The sequence below is a fragment of the Dendrobates tinctorius genome, unplaced genomic scaffold (assembly GCF_039654945.1).
Source record: "Dendrobates tinctorius isolate UK_male_01 unplaced genomic scaffold, ASM3965494v1 ptg000079l, whole genome shotgun sequence".
Lineage (NCBI taxonomy): Eukaryota > Metazoa > Chordata > Amphibia > Anura > Dendrobatidae > Dendrobates > Dendrobates tinctorius.
The window spans coordinates 14,870,042-14,891,550 of NW_027361747.1; the positions used below are offsets into that span (position 1 = coordinate 14,870,042).

Genomic DNA, 21,509 nt, shown 5'->3' on the forward strand with positions numbered 1-21,509 from the left:
TATAGATTAAAATAAATGTATATGTTTTATATTTTGAAGAAGATACTGTAGACATTTAGATAGACAGATAGTGCAAAAAGAAGACAGCACTCCTTCTTAGAAAAAAATATAGTGGTTTATTAGCCCATATGGGCTCCTACGACGTTTCGGCTCAAGGTGTTTGGAGCAGGGTTCCCCAACTCCAGTCTTCAAGGCCCACCAACAGGTCATGTTTTCAGGATTTCCTTTGTATTGCACAGGTGAAGCAATTATCACCTGAGCAATACAAAGGAAATCCTGAAAAATGATCTGTTGGTGGGCCTTGAGGACTGGAGTTGGGGAACCCTGGTTTGGAGGATCGGTCTATGCCTGGAAGGTCTGGCACCAATTTTTCACATACTGCTTGCTAGTATTGCTTTTCAACTTTTCTAAGTTTAGATAAATAGTTATGGGATAGATAAAAATAGAAAAAATTAAGCAGCAATAGTAGTATGCTGCCACATGCATGCCTTTAGAAGATTACAGAAAAACATAAATAACCAAAAAAGGAAGGAAACACTCCAAAAGTTTGGTAGCCCATAAAGTGCAATGCAACATTTCGGCTCAATGTGTATGAGCCCTTCTTCTTTGGTTAGATAGATATGAAAGAGTTAAAGATAAAAAAATTAGATAGACAGATATAAGAGAGTGACAGATGTAGATAGATAATAGGTAGATAGATAGACAGATAGATAGACGAGAGAGTTACAGATAAAAAAGGTAAAAAGATTGATCGACAGACAGATAGCTAGCCAGATCGATATAAGAGAGTGACAGATAAGATAGATAAGTAGATTGAGACTTACAGATAGGAAAAAGTGACAATAGATAGATACATAATATAAGAGAGTGACAGCAAGGATAGATAGATAGCTGATGGATTAGATAGATAGATAGTAGATAACAGATAGATGATAGATAATGTATCGATAGATAGGTAAACAGATAATGGATAGATAGATAATAGATAGATAGATAGAACTTCACTTTACAAAAATTGTGTTCATGACCTTTTTCCTTTCTATAGAAGTGAAAAACCTCCTGTCGGATGATGGATTTGAGGGTCTGACTCTACTGGATTTACTCAGTTTCACATACCAGGTTGCCCGTGGCATGGAGTTTTTAGCATCTAAGAATGTAAGTACAGTACACAAAGTGAAATCCTCTATGTACCTTATAATATAAAGTTAATAATCTCGCTGTTATTGCTTATGCCCCCGTAGTGCGTACATCGTGACTTGGCAGCTCGCAACGTCCTGCTGGCACAAGGGAAAATTGTGAAGATCTGTGACTTTGGTCTGGCCAGAGACATCATGCATGATTCCAATTACGTATCAAAGGGCAGTGTATGTATCATGTCCACCCATCATTTACGATGTAACATATAGGGAACAGTATCATTACTATGACCACATTTCATTTTAGAGCAGAAATGACGGGTATACATAGTTCAAAGTACAGTAAATTACATGTCATTCATCTGCAGACCCTAAATCATTCATGCCATTAAAACTCTTGTACAGAACTACTCCCAAAGTTTATTGGATCTGGTCATAAAACTGAAATATTTGTGTGCAAACAGTTGGTGTTCTCTGGGTGACACTAAGTCCATGATGTCTTGTTCTGCACAGACTTTCCTCCCGGTGAAATGGATGGCACCAGAAAGTATTTTTGATAACCTCTACACAACTCTGAGTGACGTGTGGTCATTTGGTATTCTGCTGTGGGAAATATTCTCTCTTGGTGAGTAAATAGGGATGACACATGTAAGAAGATGGTATTTTTTCTTGTTTATGCCACGGCATGATGAGTTGTTGGGGTAAATTTATCCAAATTGACCAACATTTCATTGTGTGACGTTTTCTCCAGTGAAGCTTTTCTAAATTCGTTTTACAACTTGTCATATACTTGCCGAAAAGCCTTTACAATGCCCTTTACTTCTAGGTGGCACCCCATACCCAGGGATGGTTGTAGACTCCACTTTCTATAACAAGATTAAAAGTGGCTACAGAATGACAAAACCTGATCATGCTACTCATGAAGTGTAAGTAGATACCTCCATCGAATACCAGACTGACAGCTCCTAGTCCTTGTGATGATTAAACGTCTCTACAACATGGTTGTTCTGTGTCTGTAGGTATGAAATTATGGTGAAGTGCTGGAACAGTGAGCCAGAGAAGAGACCCTCTTTTTATCATTTGAGTGAAATAGTTGAAAGCCTCCTCCCTGGGGAATACAAAAAGGTAATAATATTTCCCATGGATAATGATTTATGCAGAAAACAGAGAATGATAATGCCAGCCCACCGTTGAAATTTGTAGGAATCCTGTGTGCACGGAACTATGAGCTGACCACTAATATATAGCAATTGCAGGAAAAGGAAGAAATGTTCCAGCTTCTAATAAGGAACAGGAGCAAGCAACGCGATTCGAACACTGTTGTTCTTTAGCAAGCTTACTTGAGAGTGACCAAACATCAATCTTAGGCCTCTTTCACGCTTCCGTTTTTGACCATCAGTCAAAATCCGCCAGGTTTTGAAAAAAACGGATCCGCCATTTTTTTTGCGGATCCGTTTTTTTCCCCATTGAGTTGCATTACTGGCGGATCTTGACGGATGGCCATCCGTTGGATCCGTTTTTGTGAGGATCCGCCAAATTGTTTTCATCCGCTGGCATGCCTGGACGGACCGTGCAACTTTTTTTTGTTGTTGGATCCGCATTTTCCATTGCGCATGCCCGGAGAAAGGAAGTCAAGGAGAAAATTAACCCTGAAATTCTTTCTGGTGGACGAACAAAAAATTCTCTCTATCTCTCTCTCTCTTTCCCGGCCAGCGGTTCCTTTAAAATTCTTCATTCTGCGGATCCGTCAAAATAAGGATCCTGTGCCATCCGTTCACATCAGTTAGGAACGGATCCGCTTTTCCGCCTTTTTGGCGGATTTTAACTGAAACAAAAAACTGAAGTGTGAAAGAGGCCTTAAATACACAGGTGCAATTTAACAACACACATGAGACATAATCACCTAATTAAAGCTAACACACTGTGAAAAAAAAACATAAAATGGGGGAAGAAAAGGAAATACAAAAAAATAAAAAAATAATGTTAAAATCCAAAAAGATATAATAAACAAAAACAGAGGAATAAAAAATAAATAGGATACTGTGAAAACAAGAAAATATGCAAAATCTCAATAATGAACCTGCAGCTTTGTGCGCCAGTGTTCTTCCTTTTCTAATTCTGACAACAGCCAGTTTTAGCATTAACTCCTTAAGGACCAAGCCACTTTGTAGGTTAATGGCCAGGCCTTAATTTTGAAATCGGACCACTGTCAATTTATGTGGCTACAACTCTGTAACGCTTCAACGGATCCCGCTGATTTTGAGATTGTTTTTTCGTGACATATTGTACTTCACGTTAGTGGTAAAATGTATTTGATATGACTTCCATTTATTTATGAAAATAACAGAAATTTGTCAAAAATTTTGAAAATTTAGCAATTTCCAAATTTTTAATTTTTGTACCCTTAAATCAGAGAGTGATGTCACATAAAATGAATTGAAGCAACGTGGAAGGAAAAAATGAATATTTAACTTTTTTCCCAAAAATTTTACTTCGGACACAATTTGTAAAATTTTTTCAAGGGTATCAGGAGAAAATGAACCACAATATTTCTTGTGCAATTTCTCCTGAGTACACTGATACCCCATATGTGGCGGAAGATCAATCTTTAGGCGCACGGCAGTGTTCAGAAGGGAAGGAGCATCATTTGAGGTTTTGAATGTCAAATTGGCTGGAATCGAGAGCGGATGCCATGTCGCGTTTGGAGATCCCCTGATGTACCTAAAAAGTGGAAATTCCCCACAAGTGACCCCATTTTGGAAACTAGACCCCCCCAAGGAACTGAGCTCCTGCACTGACCGGGCAGAAGATGCTGAAATTTCAGCATCTCCTGTGCGGTCATGATGGACTGACCGATCGCATCGTTCTGGGTGCGGGGACCTATGGCATGGGTCCCCGCACCTCTTGTCGTGCCTGTCAGTTGTCTATGACAGCTGTCGGCACTGAACTGTCACTGCGTGTTTACACGCAGTGACAGTTTAAATGCATGAGGGGCATAGGCCGTCATGGTGCGGGAACTTATAGTCTGCCATGATGGGCTATGCCCATCAATGGACGTTAAGGGGTTAAGCAATTCATTAATTGTAACACCGATCACGTTGTTTATGCCACTGAATGTACAGCTTGTACAGCTGTACATTGGATGTACGTCTTGAAAACTAAAGGTTCGTATTAACAAGCATATTAATGATATTACTGGTAATAATCATAACAATAGGTATATATCCCCTATCCAAACACTTTACTGACATACATAGAGGCAATCTGTCATCCCCCAAGATTTTTGGATCTGAAAAAAATTATTAGACGCCTAATGGTGAGGGAGGCGTTCTGGATTTTTAAATTGGGTACTCATTCCTCTTTGGGATTGAATCTGAAAAATTAAATAGCTTATCATTATTGAGACCTTAAATATTTTTTTATTTTTCACATTCTCCTATTTATTTGTTTTTTGTATTTCCTTTTTTCCCCCCATTTTATATGTTTTTTTCACAGTGTGTTAGTTTCAATTAGTTAATTATTTCTCTTGTGTGTTGCTTAATTGCACTTGTGTATTTAAGATTGGTGTTTGGTCACTTTCAAGTAAGCTTGATAAAGAACAACTGTGTTCGAAACGCGTCGCTTGTTCCTGTCCACTATTTCTTTAATTGTTTTTTTTTTTGATGGAATAAAGATTAAATGTTACCAGAAGCTGGAACATTTCTTCCTTTTCCCATAATGTTTTTTTATTGTACTTTACATCAATCCCAGCCAAAGAACATGTAGTGTTTGGCCGACTATGTGACCGGGGGTTTCATTATTTCTGTTGTCATATGTTGTGAATGTCCAAATCGAGACGGTTGGAGGTACTGTATGCTATTCTGTAAATGATGTTCAGTAATCTAAACTAGGAATAAAAACTTCATAATCTGCACATAGGCACTAGGAATCTTTTAGTTGTTTGGCCAGCCCATATTACACCTGATACTTTCATTCTGCCAGGGCTCGGAGATACTGTAACTGCATTTACATGTTATGGTGTTACATAATATATAAATTATATAGTGTTACATACCACATTTTTTGTTTTCCTGAGGCAATGTATTGTCAGAGATTTGGTATATATCTTAGTGTAGCATCACATTCAAATTTCAGTATGATGCAACTAAAACACAACTGAATAACCTACATTAATAAGACTTCATATCTTGGCTGTACAACAGCCTTGTATTCCGACACTGTCATTATCACCGTTTATACTTATGTTCCGTCAATGGAGGGGAGTTTTCCTGCTGGACACTTATAGAGCCTCTCATCATAATGGAAGACTTTAAAGGCTTAAGCAAATAAAATATGGCTTGGTTTATCCACTTTATTGGAGAAAATGAGCAGCTTTTGTTTTATGCTGGCAAAATTTACTTTAAATAGTTGTTTGGTCACAGCAAAGGCATAGCTAGGGTTCAGAATGGGGAAGTGGGGAGGGTGGTTGTGGGGACAAAAGCATCTGAGTTGGCACGCTACCCTAGGTATCCATGTTTAGAATTACTGTTTGGTGGTGCACCCTAATCAAAGTGGGAAAAGGATAACCTCAACAGATCACCATGCTATTACAGAGAAGCAGTCACTATGCAAAGACCTAGACTCATATTACCACCTTATGGTGACATGTAGGGGTAAATACCAGCCCTGCAGAACATGTTAAAAGATTACAGGACAGCTTTATATAGAGATGGACGAATTGCAGTGTGATGCACAAATATTATTTGGCCAGCAGTGGCTAATCAAAAGCTGTGTCGTGGATGCCAGATGGTGAGTGGTCCATGAACCTCCTATCAGAAACCACTGACCAGGCCAATGGACGAGGGTCCCACAAATAAATCTACCCATCTCTAGTTATAGATAGTAGTCTATATGTGATGTGTTTTATGTTCCCGTCTTTTCCATCTGGCCCAGACCAAGATGATAATTTCTTCCAGTCGTGAGTTTACAACAAAGACATTTGACTTCTCATATTTCCACCACTGTCTCCCTCCATCAATTTCCAACCTACACGAACTGTCCATCTTTCTGTCGCCCCAATGATAAGCAGCTGCTTCATCATTTGTTCTTATTACTGGACTTACTGTGTGGCATGGTAACAGTACTCCTCCTAGTGCCTTACAGAGTAAGGCACATCACTGTGCCCCTTACATTGTAAAATACCTCCTTTGTGTCTTTTGAAAGGTATAATTCCTTCGTAGAATATATTAATGCCCTCTAAGTGCTCTAGAAAGTAACAGGGCTCACATTTTGACCCCTACAAAGTAATTATGGCTCATGTGCAAAAACTCTAGTGCATGCCCTCACCTCCCACCTTGACTTCTGTAACCTCCTGCTCTGTGACCTCCCTGCTAACACTCTTGTGCCCCTCCAATCTATCTTAAACTCTGCTGCCTGACTAATCCACCTTTCCACCCACTATTCCCCAGCCTCTCTTCTCTGCTAATCCCTTCACTGGCTCTCCATTACCCAGAGACTCCAGTTCAAAACCCTAACCATGGCAATCAAAGCCATCCAAAATGGTCTCCGCCATACATCTGTGACCTCATCTCCCGTTACATACCAGCATGCAACCTCCAATCCTCACAAGATCTCCTTCCCTACACCCCTCTTATCTCCTCTTCCCACATTCGCATACAATCTTTCTCCCTCACATCCCCCTCCTCTGGAACTCTCTACCCCAACATATCACAACTTATCAGGCACTCGTCTACCACGGACACCTTCAAAAGGAACCCAAAGACCCATGTCTTCCAACAAGCCGACAACATGTAGTAACCACCGATCCAACCAAAACGCTGCACGACCAGCTCTGCCCTCACCTACTGTATCCTCACCCATCCCTTGTAGATTGTGAACCCTCACAGGCAGGGTCCTCTCTTCTCCAGTACCCGCCATAACTTGTATTGATTAAAATTATTGTACTTGTTTTTTATTATAGCTCTGATAAATACATATGAACCCAAACAAAAAATTAAGAAAATATAAACTTTATTACATATCAAAAAATTACATATAGAAAAAACAAAGTTTAAAAAGTGGGGAACCTTAATAGGGCACCACAACCCACACTTAGTCAACCAGAGGCTGCACATACCAAAAATTCCCAATAAATATATTCCTATACAGCTAAGTAGCTGCAAGGAAACACCATTAAGGCATAGTTTATATAATGATAACTAATCATCATATACAGATGATTAATAGTGTGTGATAGTTTGGTTTACCTCCTGTGGGTGATGGTGCCAGCCCCAACGCACGTTTTGGCATTCAGCCTTCTTCCCAGAAAGAAGCTAATAAGAATATACAAGGCTTAATGGTTGAGTGGTATAGCATTTGGTGAGTTTACATTTGTAGACATTAAAAATGCAGTCTCATATTTGTTTTTTTTTGCCCTTTATAGTGTTATGAGAAAGTTCTCCATGACTTCTTAAAAAGCGACCATCCTGCCGTCACTCGTATGAGAAGTGACAGTGACAATTCGTATATCGGTGTGACCTATAAAAATGAGCACAAAATGAAGGACAGAGAAAGCGGCTTTGATGAGCAGAGACTTAGTGCTGACAGTGGCTACATCATTCCCCTGCCAGACATTGACCCAGTTTCAGAGGATGAATCCGGAAAGAGAAACAGGCACAGGTACGTTGCTGATTTTAAACATTTAGGCATTTAGATGTAATACAAGTTTATATGTAACTAGGTTAAAATTTTGCTTTAGTGTCAAACAGAATCTACTATTACCAGTGCAAAACACACACAAACATACAAACCTACAGTTCTTGTAATATCACTAATATTATTATATTTTATAACAGATTGTGCTATTATTACTAATATTGCAAACATTTTCCTGTAGAACATGTCAAGATGGTTATTTTCTATATTGCCATTATTTGAAGATAAGAAGCAAGTGACATAAATAACGCTTGTTAATTATACTCAGTTATAAAAATCAGATAACCTTAGAGCAATGTACTAAAGATGATGCCGTGTGTGACATATCAGTAAATACATTCTCTTTATAAGAAAAATGGGATTAATGTTGCAATATCAAAAGTACTGGAACTACAGTACATGTCAGGAACATGTAGACACAGATTGTCCATATCAGAACTGCTGCATGATCTTTTGTGAAAGTTTCCTTGACAGATATTAAAATGAGCATTTTCATTTGAGGATTATACAGCCATTCTGTCATGGATTTTCAAATTAAGTACACCTGCCTCATCAGGTCTAAGCGATCTATTTAGTAATGTATGTAGTTTGCAATGTGAAATCTGGTCACAGTGCTGCTTTGTCATGTCTACTCTTAAAAAAATAAAGCAGTACCTTTCTCAAAAAATCTAATAGCCTTGCAGCCAAAGCTAGTGCCTAACTAGCACTCATCATTAGTGTTGAGCATTCCGATACCGCAAGTATCGGGTATCGGCCGATACTGGCTGTATCGGAATTCCGATACCGACTTCCGATATTTTTTCAATATCGGAAGTCGGCATCGGAATCGGAAGTTCAAAGTTGATTGACAGCCTGACGTCATCATGATGCGCGGTGTGTGCGCATCATGATGCGCCGTCATTTCGGGCCTTCCGGGGGTCTCTGCCGGCCTGCCGGGGGGCTGTGCCGGCCTGCCGGGGGGCTGTGTGGACTGCCCGGGGTCTGTACCGGCCTGCCGGGGGGCTGTGCCGGCCTGCCGGTGGTCTGTGCACCCTGTGGGGGTCTGTACCAGCCTGCCGGGGGGCTGTGCCGGCCTGCCGGTGGTCTGTGCACCCTGTGGGGGTCTGTGCCGGCCTGCCGGGGGGCTGTGCCGGCCTGCCGGGGGGCTGTGCTGATGTCCGGGGGTCTGTGCAAGCATCGTCCGATGGGACTACAAGTCCCATCTGGCGATGCCTGCTATCATGACAGTGATTGACACATTAGCCAATGATGGGACAGTAGTAGTCCCATCATCCGGCTAATGTGTTAAATGTTAAAAAAAAAAAAAAAATACTACATACATACTACATACATACTACATGCATGCTACATACATACTACATGCTACATACATACTACATACATACCACATACATACCACATACATACCACATACATACTACATACATACTACATACATAACACATATATACTACATACATACTACATGCTACATACATACTACGTACATACTACATACATACTACATGCTACATACATACTACATATATACTACATGCATGCTACATACATACTGCATGCTACATACATACTACATATATACTACATACATACTACATACATGCTACATACATGCTACATACATACTACATATATACTACATACATACTACATACATGCTACATACATGCTACATACATACTGCATGCTACATACATACTACATGCATGCTACATACATACCACATACATACTACATACATACTACATACATACTACATGCATGCTACATACATAACACATATATACTACATGCATGCTACATACATGCTACATACATACCACATACATACTACATACATACTACATACATACTACATGCTACATACATACTACATATATACTACATGCATGCTACATACATACTACATACATACTACATACATACTACATGCTACATACATACTACATATATACTACATGCATGCTACATACATACTGCATGCTACATGCATGCTACATACATACTACATACATACTACATTCTACATACATACCACATATATACTACATACATACTACATACAATACATTCATACAATACATACATAGACATACAGTACATATAACATAGAGTAACATACTTACCAATACTTGTCACATTGTTCCCCGAAGCCATTGTCTTTTACGGAATAAATATTAACATAACAAACCACAAAAATACTCACCCACGAGCCGAAGCAGTCCACGAGTGTGTCCCACGACGATCTTGGGTAGAGAACTGCAGCATCAGCTGTTGCTGCCGTTCTCTACGGGCTGCAGGAATCCAATGACGGAAGGTAGGTATCCTTCCGCACTGTATTCCTCTGCCACTTAAAAAAAAAAAAGTCCCTAGTCTCACTTTATGCCATTGCTGCGTGGGAAATTCCCACACAGCAATGGCATAAAGTGAGACTAGGGACTTTTTTTTTTTAAGTGGCGGAAGGAATACAGTGCGGAAGGATACCTACCTTCCGTCATTGGATTCCTGCAGCCCGTAGAGAACGGCAGCAACAGCTGATGCTGCAGTTCTCTACCCAAGATCGTCGTGGGACACACTCGTGGACTGCTTCGGATCGTGGGTGAGTATTTTTGTGGTTTGTTATGTTAATATTTATTCCGTAAAAGACAATGGCTTCGGGGAACAATGTGACAAGTATTGGTAAGTATGTTACTCTATGTTATATGTACTGTATGTCTATGTATGTATTGTATGTAGTATGTATGTAGTATATATGTGGTATGTATGTAGCATGTAGTATGTATGTAGTATGTATGTAGCATGCATGTAGCATGCAGTATGTATGTAGCATGCATGTAGCATGCAGTATGTATGTAGCATGCATTTGGTATATATGTAGTATGTATGTAGCATGTAGTATGTATGTAGTATATATGTGGTATGTAGCATGTAGTATGTATGTAGCATGCATGTAGTATGTATGTAGCATGCATGTAGTATATATGTAGTATGTATGTAGCATGCATGTAGTATATATGTAGTATGTATGTAGCATGTAGTATGTATGTAGTATGTATGTGGTATGTATGTAGCATGCATGTAGTATATATGTGGTATGTATGTAGCATGTAGTATGTATGTAGCATGCAGTATGTATGTTGCATGTAGTATATATGTAGTATGTATGTAGCATATATGTAGTATGTATGTAGTATGTATGTAGCATGCAGTATGTATGTAGCATGCATGTAGTATATATGTAGCATATATGTAGTATGTATGTAGCATATAGTATATATGTAGTATGCATGTTGCATGCATGTAGTATATATGTAGTATGTATGTTGCATGTAGTATGTATGTAGCATGTAGTATGTATGTAGTATGTATGTGGTATGTATGTAGCATGCATGTAGTATGTATGTAGTATATATGTGGTATGTATGTAGCATGTAGTATGTATGTAGCATGCAGTATGTATGTAGCATGCATGTAGTATATATGTAGTATGTATGTAGTATGTATGTAGTATGTATGTAGCATGCATGTAGTATATATGTAGTATGTATGTAGCATATATGTAGTATGTATGTAGCATGTAGTATGCATGTTGCATGCATGTAGTATATATGTAGTATGTATGTTGCATGTAGTATATATGTAGTATGTATGTTGCATGTAGTATATATGTAGTATGAATGTAGCATGTATGTAGTATGCATGTTGTATGTATGTAGCATGTAATTTTTTTAATTTTTTTTTTTTACATTCAACACATTAGCCGGATGATGGGACTACTACTGTCCCATCATTGGCTAATGTGTCAATCACTGTCATGGTAGCAGGCATCACCCGATGGGACTTGTAGTCCCATCGGACGATGCCTGCACAGACCCCCGAAGCCTGCACAGCCCCCCGGCAGGCCGGCACAGCCCCCCGGCAGGCCGGCACAGCCCACCGGAGCCTGCACAGCCCCCCGGCAGGCCGGCACAGACCACCGGAGCCGGCACAGCCCCCCGGCAGGCCGGCACAGCCCCCCGGCAGGCCGGCACAGCCCACCGGAGCCTGCACAGCCCCCCGGCAGGCCGGCACAGACCACCGGAGCCGGCACAGCCCCCCGGCAGGCCGGCACAGCCCCCCGGCAGGCCCGTACAGACCCCAGAGAGGCTGTACAAGGGAAAAACAGGATTTTTCTTATTCCGATACCGGAAGTCCCATAGACTTGAATGGGACTTCCGGTATCGGAATCGGCGATACCGATACTTTTTTTTAAGATCGGCCGATCCATTCCGATCCGATACTTTGAAGTATCGGACGGTATCGCTCAACTCTACTCATCATATTATAATACACCCTGATCACTGTGTTGGTATATACATTTCCAGCAGTGGTCATAACCAGCTGAGGAAAAGCCCACAGCTTGGGGCTGATGTTAATAACTTGGGAAAAGGGAAAATATCCCAAAAAGATTCCCAGGTTACGAATAACTGCTCACAGCTGTTTGCTTAGCCTTTACTGGTGAATTTACGGGGGCCCATTCCAAAAAAAATTGACAATAGGGTTCACCTTTAATTTTTAATTTTACACAAGATGTAAAGAGTGGGTGCTGAATACAACTCCCATCATTGTTGCCTGGTGGCGCTGATCTCAGGGAGACCAGGCAAACATGATGAGAGCTGACTTCAACAGCCAGCACCTGAGATCATTGTGAACAGTACTGCTTTTCCCAGGCACCGGTATGTGTCACGCTGATGACACACGGATATCATCAGTGTGCACATGTGCAGCAAGCAATTTCTCCATGGTGCGCATAAAAACCTGCTGTTTTTCACACAGACTCATGGTCCGTGTGAAGAACCTGACATGTGCACCCCACCATTGAATACAATAGGTGTTGTGAGGTAGTGCTGTCATTTAGTTAGGGGATCACTCGCTTGGCAGCGAATAAAACACATCCGGCACCGGGTTTTCATAACCATGTCATAGTCCATGCGGTTTATTCCTCCATCATAAACCCACAGCAGCAATATACAACAGCTTAGCGTCCATTACAGAGCTTCACTCTGGTTATCCTGTACTCACACAGGTTATAATAATCTTAATAATAATAATCTTTATTTTTTATATAGCGCTAACATACTCCGCAGCGCTTTACAGTTTGCACACATTACCATCACTGTCCCTGATGGGGCTCACAATCTAAATTTCCTATCAGTATATCTTTGGAATGTGGGAGGAAACCGGAGTACCCGGAGGAAACCCACACAAACACGGGGAGAACATACAAACTATGCAAATGTCCCTTGCGCAGGCTCTTCAGCCTCAGCGTTATCTCACCCGTCAGGGTTCCTCATGCAGCTTCACCATCCCGCACCCGTTCATTCCCTCCAGGGAACTCTCAGGCACACATCACCATTGCTCACCGCCACCTCACATGCTGTGAGCCAGGAGACACCTCTCCTAGCGGGACCTTCCACTCTGGACCAACCAGGTCCCTGCATTCGCCACCTGTAAGCTACCCTGGCCACCATAGTCCGTAGCCACGCCCACCGTGTCACATGGCTATGACGTCATCACAGGTCCTTCACACACTCACAGTCTTTTACTATAGTGTACTAAACACACCCCCTGGGTGGGTTTGTAGGTAACTAGGTACTAGGTCCGCCCATCTCCCTAGTTACCTGGAGACTTCTCCCTGACACATTAAAACAACACCTCAGCAATATCATTGCTGATCAACACACACCCATAAGTCTCCATCTCAAGGCCACCCACCTTGAGATACATAACGGTCCTTCAGGATTCTGCCACTCATCCTCTCTCTTAGGACATCCACACAGTGCCCCCTAGCAGACACAGTGGTCACTACACCACATACCTCCCCCTTTGTTCAAACTTGTAGGGTTGAACACACAACATTACACCAGGATCTTGAGACCAGGCACTCATTACACCTTGACCCACAGGTCAAGAGAACCGTCTCCATCTGTCATACGGCCTTATCTCTACGTTAGGCCTCCCCCCCCGAGCGGTCAGAATATCGGCCCTGATCTTTGGCCCTCCAGTTACAGTCTGTCTGCGTCATCAGACACGGTTTAGTCACCACCCTCCTACAGTGTGCTTTGTCACCTGACCTTTCTCCCACTGACCGGCTCTCCCGGTTGGTGCTGTCATCAGTCTTAATCGGGCCTACTGTCTGGCCTGAGTCTGACCCATTCAGCGTCTCACAGGAACTAATGTCTCTCCGCCTTGTACCGCCCGTCGAACTGCCACTGGCTGACATTCTTCGGCCACCTGCCATGTCACTACTTGGAGGAACCGTTCGGGTCCTTATATCTTGGGTTGAAGGCGGCCGCCACCTGGTGTTCTGTGCCTCTTTATTGATTTGCCGACGGTCCAGCCTCAATTGCTCAATCTCTTGCAGGTACCCCACTTGATACTCCAAGAGTATCCGAAAGTTTTTCAGGCTTTCCACGGAGCCAACCACCATGATGGGAACCCTACCCTCTTCACTGGATACCTGGTCTTCATCATCAGGAGGGATCCTCACCCTCACCACCCCGGAGATATTCACAAGGTCTTGCATTACCTTCCTGGATCTTCCAATGATTCTTCCAATCAGAGCTTTGGGTACCGGAACCACATCTTTCCGCAAACCCAGCTGATCCATAGCCTCCTTCACTAACACTAGGCGTCGAGCAGCCTTCATATTACTCCGCCTGACCAGCTGTTTGGCGTGGAGACATTGTAAATGCATCTCTTTCAGGACAGCTACCCAGTTTGCAGTATCTTCTCTGGCTGATATTATCACCAACTGCCGAGTCTCAGGTGCCCAGTGCACCTTACACGCCTTGACCGCCTCTTTGAAAGCCTCTTGTACACCTTCCTCCGCACAGGCTTCTTCCATGTCTTCGGGTACCTCGATCACAGATTTGAAGGTCGTGGTCTTGCTCTCTTCCTGGACAGAAGACTCTGGCTTTACCATGGACACTTCCCTCACTACAGTTGACCCGACCAGGTGACTGTCTTCTTCCGTTCGTTGCTCACCAACTTCACAAGATTTTATCTCTTCACGACCCTTTGCCAAGATGGATACTGGCAGTTCTGTCTTGTTATCACTCGCGCTCACCCGTGGTAAGTCTTCGTCCAACTTCCTCTCCTGCCGAACACCTTTTACTACTCCTCTGAGTTCTTCCATCTCTTCCCTAAGTGCCTTGTTCACACTTTGCCAGGTGGACAGGTGACCTCTGAGCTCCAAGACTTCTTTCTCGAGCCCCTCCACTCTGTGCTCGGCCATTTGTCTCAGGACTCTTTCTCGTTCGAGATGTTCTTCCACTGTCTCTTTTATTAACTGTATCTTGTTCTCTTTTGGCCAGCACGTGTTGCACCACTACTTCTTTAATTATATCGTCAAAGGGTACCACTGGGTCAGTCCCGTCAGTCAAGTGAACCCTCCAGTTACTGACCACCCGTGTGTCTAGTCCAATCGTCTCATCTCCCAGCCCACCATCCGTCATGTCACAAGACGTCAGGTCCATAAGTTGGGCAGATGTACCCCTTCGTCCGGTCACATCTACCTCTGGCCTGTCCACTTTAAGATGCGTCACCTCACCGTGTCAGTGTCTGCTGGCCCCACAGTCTAAACGTTTCCATCGTCCGACCCTACGTCATCAAACAAAACAAAGTGCCGGCCCCTCTCCAAGGCATAAACTAAGTTAGGTGGTATCCCGCCCCCTTGGCACTCAACACTATGGGATGGGTCAAACATTACTCTGTCTACCGCATAGTTCACCATGACCCCATGTTTGCAGTGAACGTGGACCATTTTCTCGGTCAGCCAGAAAGTGAGCAAAGTTCCTGTCAGAGTCACCTGACTCTTTGAGTCCAGCCGACCAGAGACTCTTTTCCGTCGCAACATCACAGTACACACCTGCTGCCCATCGTTACTATCTGGAAAGGATATCCCACATTCTGACCAAGTCATACACACACACTGCAGTTCCCCAGACATACCCACTGAGGTACCCAGTGCTGTCATTCCTTCAAACTCGGCCCCTTTCTGGACCACCACCCCACTTTGGGTCACCGCCCTCTCCTGGGACTCCACCCTTTTTTGGGTTACCACTCCAATTTGGGACTCCACCCCCTTTTGGGTCACCGCCCCCCTCTGGGACGCCACCTCTTTTTGGGTTACCACCCCAATTTGGGACTCCACCCCTTTTGGGTCACCGCCCCCTCTGGGACTCCACCTCTTTTTTGGGTTACCACCCCAATTTGGGACTCCACCCACTTTTGGGCTACCACCCCGATTTGGGTCACCGCTCCCTTCTGGGACTCCACCCCCTTTCAGGATCTCCCCATGTCCGTTATACCGGTCTTCTCAGAACACAGTTCACACCACACAGTTTGTGTCTCTTACGATACCACACAAGTCCTTGCTGGCACCACCACAGCTCCTGCTGTCACCGATCACCAACACCACCGGCTGCTGTTCACACACAGCTGCTGGTGTCCTCTTCGTAACTCCACCGAGTTACAGGAAGCCGCTTGTCCCCTTCGTAACCCCGCTGAGTTACAGCAAGCTGCTTGTCACCTTCTTGACTTCCACTGAGCCTCCGCAAGCTGAGTCGAGAAAAGAAGAAAAAAAAACACCACACAAAACTCATGGGACCTGTCTGTGTGCTATTCAGGACACTCCGTCTCCTCCTGAGACCGTCCAACACACAGGGTGCACTGGATGCTATTCAGGGAGCGACCCTCCTTCCAGGGTTTCTCAACACACCAGCCTTACCAGGTCCAGGGGCTCAGCGGGTGCTCTTCAGGACATCTGTCTCCGCTTGAGACTGCCCAACACTCCTGCCTCACCAGGTCCAAGGTCATACCACGTGCTCCACGGATCCGATTCTTCTCCCAGAACCTCCCAACACTGACCCTCCAGGACCTTGCTCACTGACTCAGGTCAGTACCACACGAACACCTGTCCATTACCTGTGTCGCCCACACAGGTCCTCGGGTACCTCTTCTCTGCAGAGGCACCCTAGCAATCACCAGTCTCTTCTCCTGGGGAAGCGGCCACACTGGGCTCACCGATCCGGACAGTGCCTTACTCACTAGGCCGCCCCACGGTTCCAGAACCTCAGCCGGACAGTGGCTTCCCCAATTGCAGGCCGTCACAGGCTCTGCTCACACACATGGCTGGTCAGCAGCACATCACACAACCGTCAGCCCTCCTGGCTCAGCGTTGTCCTTAGCCACTGAACTTTGCAGTCCTCTTCCGTTGCTCCCAGCAAAAAGGCTACAATATTGCCCGCATTCTCCACCAATTGTGAGGTAGCGCTGTCATTCAGTTAGGGGATCACTCGCTTGGCAGCGAATAAAACACATCCGGCACCAGGTTTTCATAACCATAACATAGTCCATGCGGTTTATCCCTCCATCATAAACCCACAGCAGCAATATACAACGGCTTAGCGTCCATAACAGAGCTTCACTCTGGTTATCCTGTACTCACACAGGTTATCTCACCCGTCAGGGTTCCTCATGCGGCTTCACCATCCCGCACACGTTCGTTCCCTCCAGTGAACTCCCAGGCACACATCGCCATTGCTCACCACCACCTCACATGCTGTGAGCCAGGAGACACCTCTCCTAGCAGGACCTTCCACTCTGGACCAACCAGGTCCCTGCATTCACCACATGTGACCTACCCTGGCCACCATATATGGTCCGTAGCCACGCCCACCGGGTCACATGGCTATGACGTCATCACAGGTCCTTCACACACTCAGTCTTTTACTATAGTGTACTAAACACACCCCCTTGGTGGGTTTGTAGGTTACTAGGTCCACCCGTCTCCCTAGTTACCTGGAGACTTCTCCCTGACACATTAAAACAACACCTCAGCAATATCATTCCTGATCAACACACACCCATAAGTCTCCATCTCAAAGCCACACACCTTGAGATACGTAACAGTCCTTCAGGATTGTGCCACTCATCCTCTCTCTTGGGACATCCACACAGTGACCCCTAGCTGACACAGTGGTCACTACACCACAGTGTCCTTAAAAAAACAGATTGCATTTGGAAAATAAAACGGACTATGAAGGGGGCCTAAAGGTAAATTCAACCACATATATCACATTTCTAGCATGTGTTACACAAGCTGATAATCAGCTTCACAAACTGTGAATTTGAGATTCATAAACTTGCAAGTATCAACCGCTTTATCATGTTCATTTATCAAAAATTTCTGTATCTATTTTTATTTTAATTTTTTTTGTTTTCCAGCTCACAAACATCTGATGAAAGTGCAATTGAGACAGGATCCAGCAGCTCCACATTTGTCAAGAGAGAGGACGAGACCATTGAAGACATTGAGATGATGGACGACATTGGTATAGATTCATCAGATCTAGTGGAGGACAGTTTCCTTTAAGATACATGTCTCTGAAGTCATTTTACTAACCACATCATGAAATGATACAGAAAAGACTGTGAAGTCCAGGGATTCTATTTTTTTACTCCAAAAAACCACTTTGTTGCAATGGACAACATGAGATTGGTAGTTTGCCTTGCCAACCATTCATCAAGAGCACAGGTACCAGCAAGGACATATTGCCTGTTTCAGAAGCCGCATTTCTAGACTCTTCCCAGTGCATTTTATCAAACGGTACATCATAGCATCTCAATATATTTTTCCTATATATATTTTTTTTACATTTGTGGACAAACTTGAGAACAATGGCTTTGTACTTCCAGGGCATTCTTGATTCCAACAGAAACCAACCTGCAGCTTAGTTTCATAAATGTATGTATGTAAATAATGAAGAAATGGACGTGTTATTTGGACTGACTTCATGAGACCACTCGGGATTTCCATGTGCTATATTTTGTACCAGGAGCTGCTGTTATAAAATTGTCAAAGACGTTTCGAACCACTTAAAGGGAGTAAAGACATCTCCGAATATATGTATTTCTTCAAACAGGCAATCATAAGCATAATAGGGCGAGTTTATGCCCCAGTCACCATTGACACCATCCTTAATGTTGTTTTGTGCAAGTAACACAAATATCAGTATTAATACTCGATGATTTTTTGTAAATCATCAATACTATTATTTCTAATCAAACTGACTTTAAGGACTACCTTAACTAACGGAAACCTGTGGGAGTTTTTTGTGCATTAATATGGTACTTCTTACAGATTAAATAATGGTTAAAACAGAATAATATGTAACAGAACTGACTTTTGATTTAGCAAAAAAAAAAAATTGACCCATCTGTAGGAAAAACAGCGGAAATAGATTGTGAATTGTTCTAGCATAGTATTTTAAACCCTTAACTGCATAGATATATGTCATTTTATAATGTGGACTGGATTATTGTTCGAGAATCTATAGCTAGTATAGCCATAGACAGGAATATTTACTACAAAGGTTTGAGATCTTCAATCTTTATGGCCACAATGGGTACTTAAAAAAAATCCTAGGTCAATTAATGAATATGATGAATTTGTTATGTGAACCTTTATAGTGAGGGGGTATTGAAAAAAAAATGTCCAGAATTTGTGGTATAAAATGTGAGAATATTTTGAAAATGTTATTGTGGTTCTTAAAAATACAGCAGGACAGTTATCAGTATTATTTTTTATATTGTTTTAACTACTCTAAAAGGAACTTTTGGTAAAATTCCTTTAGTCTAGTATTACCAGACCTCATTTTGGTTATCAATTCATGCGTAAAACTTACATGTGTTTGAAGACAACCTCCAGCAAGGCTGACCCCATAGTGAAATGCGGACATGAAAAAAGCGACGAGAGGTTACCAGATTGTTTTTCAGTTCTGTGCTGGAATATCAGGGCACCAGGTTGCTAGAATAAATGAATTTTACTGTATCTACAAAAAAAAAAAAAGTTTGTGCTACTTTACGATGACCATAAAGAGGAGCAGTGATACACACTTTGCATATATGGGGGTATGTCATATACGATCAATTGTATACGTTTTTGCAGTTTATTAAATAGTTACTTGTAATCATTGACCACATGTGAATACAGGTTCTTATAACACAATCCAGCTGATATACAATAGAAACTGGAAAATGGTTCAAGGAACCTGTTAAAAAAAGGACCAAATGTATTTTTTATTTATCAGTGTTCGGATTGTGACTTCGTCGTACATTCCACCAGCTATTATAACGTTATTTGTTGTAGTAATGGAAAAAGTACTGCCGTATTGTTTTATCATGGAAAATGCAATCCTATATGCTCCAGGAAACAGGAATTGATACTTTTGAATGGGTTTTGCGTCAAAAAGTCCTACTCTGTTAAGAAGGACGTAAGCTAATGTGATGTTATACATCAATCTGTATATTTTATTACAATATAGTCCTTAAAATACTGCCAAACAATTATGTTAAGCTGTATCACTGCCTTTGTTATATGTGTTTTGACTGTGATGTACTCCACAGATGCGTTAACTGTTGCACTTTTAAATGTCCAGAATTATATTTTAGAATAATAAAAACCTATGTGTTTCTAAGATGGAACAATGGACTTGAGTAAATGGAAGTTTTTTCATTTTATCACAAGGTTCCTGATATACTTCCATTTTAATCATCTCAATTTCTTTGGCTGTAAAAGTCTGCTGTGCATTGGTATGATTGTATGTTTGAATTGATAGAATCATTTTATTGAGTGTATCCCAATCGAGGACAGTGCAGTGAATCACATTGACACATAGAAAACATAGAATCACAGAATGTCAGAGTTGGAAGGGACCCCCAAAGTCATCGTGTTTAACCCTCTGCTCAATGAAGGATTCACTAAACCATTTCAGATGTCTGTCCAGCCTCTGTTTGAAGACCTCCATTGAAGGAGAACTCACCACCTCTCGTGGCAGCCTGTTCCACTCTTTGATCACCCTCACTATCAAAAAGGTTTTTTCTAGTATCTTCTTTGTTACAGTTTTATTCCATTGCTTCTCGTGTTTCCATATGCAAATGAGAATAATGATCCCTTTACAGTGTGACATCCCTTCAGATATTTGTAGACAGCTAGTAAAAAGGTTGTCCACTACTTTTACATTGATGCCCTATCCTGAGGATAGGGCTTCAATGTCTGATCGGCTGGGGTCCGGCACTCATCATCCCCGCTGATCAGCTGTTATTTGTGCCAGTGGCGGCTGCTGCCACTTGGAACTATTTACTTGCTGAGCTTGGCCGTGTACTAGTAGTGGCCACCGCAGGGTACTACACATTCGCCTCCTATTCAATTCAAAAGGAGGAGGATGTGCAGTAACAACAAACCCTGGCCGCTACAAGTAGACGTCCAAGAAGCAGAGAAAAATACTTAGCACTGCTGCAGTGCCCCGACCTCCGGAGACAATCCGAGAGGTCTGCTATCACATTATACAATTATGCCAATACCTCCCTGCTTAGAACGGGTGCTCAATCCAAAAAGATACAAAGTAAAAAATCCAGATATGAAGACGAGAATGATGGCACTCACCGTTCAAATAAATTTCAAGGCTTTATTCAGGAAAATACAGTCATCAAAAAGGGAGAGATGTGCAAGGTACGGACTATGGCCATTTCACCTGTATTTTCCTGAATAAAGCCTACAAATTTATTTGAACGGTGAGTGCCATCATTCTCATCTTCAAATCTGGATTTACTACAAGTAGACGGCCAAGCTCCACA

General features: G+C 42.5%; 1 protein-coding gene across 1 annotated transcript in view; it reads left to right on the top strand.

The window, feature by feature from the left end:
• Positions 1–20,362, top strand: part of PDGFRA (platelet derived growth factor receptor alpha) — a 38,979-nt gene extending 18,617 nt beyond the window's left edge. The window contains 7 exon segments of the mRNA XM_073583549.1: positions 1,046–1,155; positions 1,242–1,364; positions 1,650–1,761; positions 1,963–2,062; positions 2,156–2,261; positions 7,558–7,793; positions 18,099–20,362. Coding sequence (XP_073439650.1) covers positions 1,046–1,155; positions 1,242–1,364; positions 1,650–1,761; positions 1,963–2,062; positions 2,156–2,261; positions 7,558–7,793; positions 18,099–18,246 — 935 coding nt within the window. The 3' untranslated portion in view covers positions 18,247–20,362.
• The last annotated feature ends 1,147 nt before the right edge of the window (positions 20,363–21,509 follow it).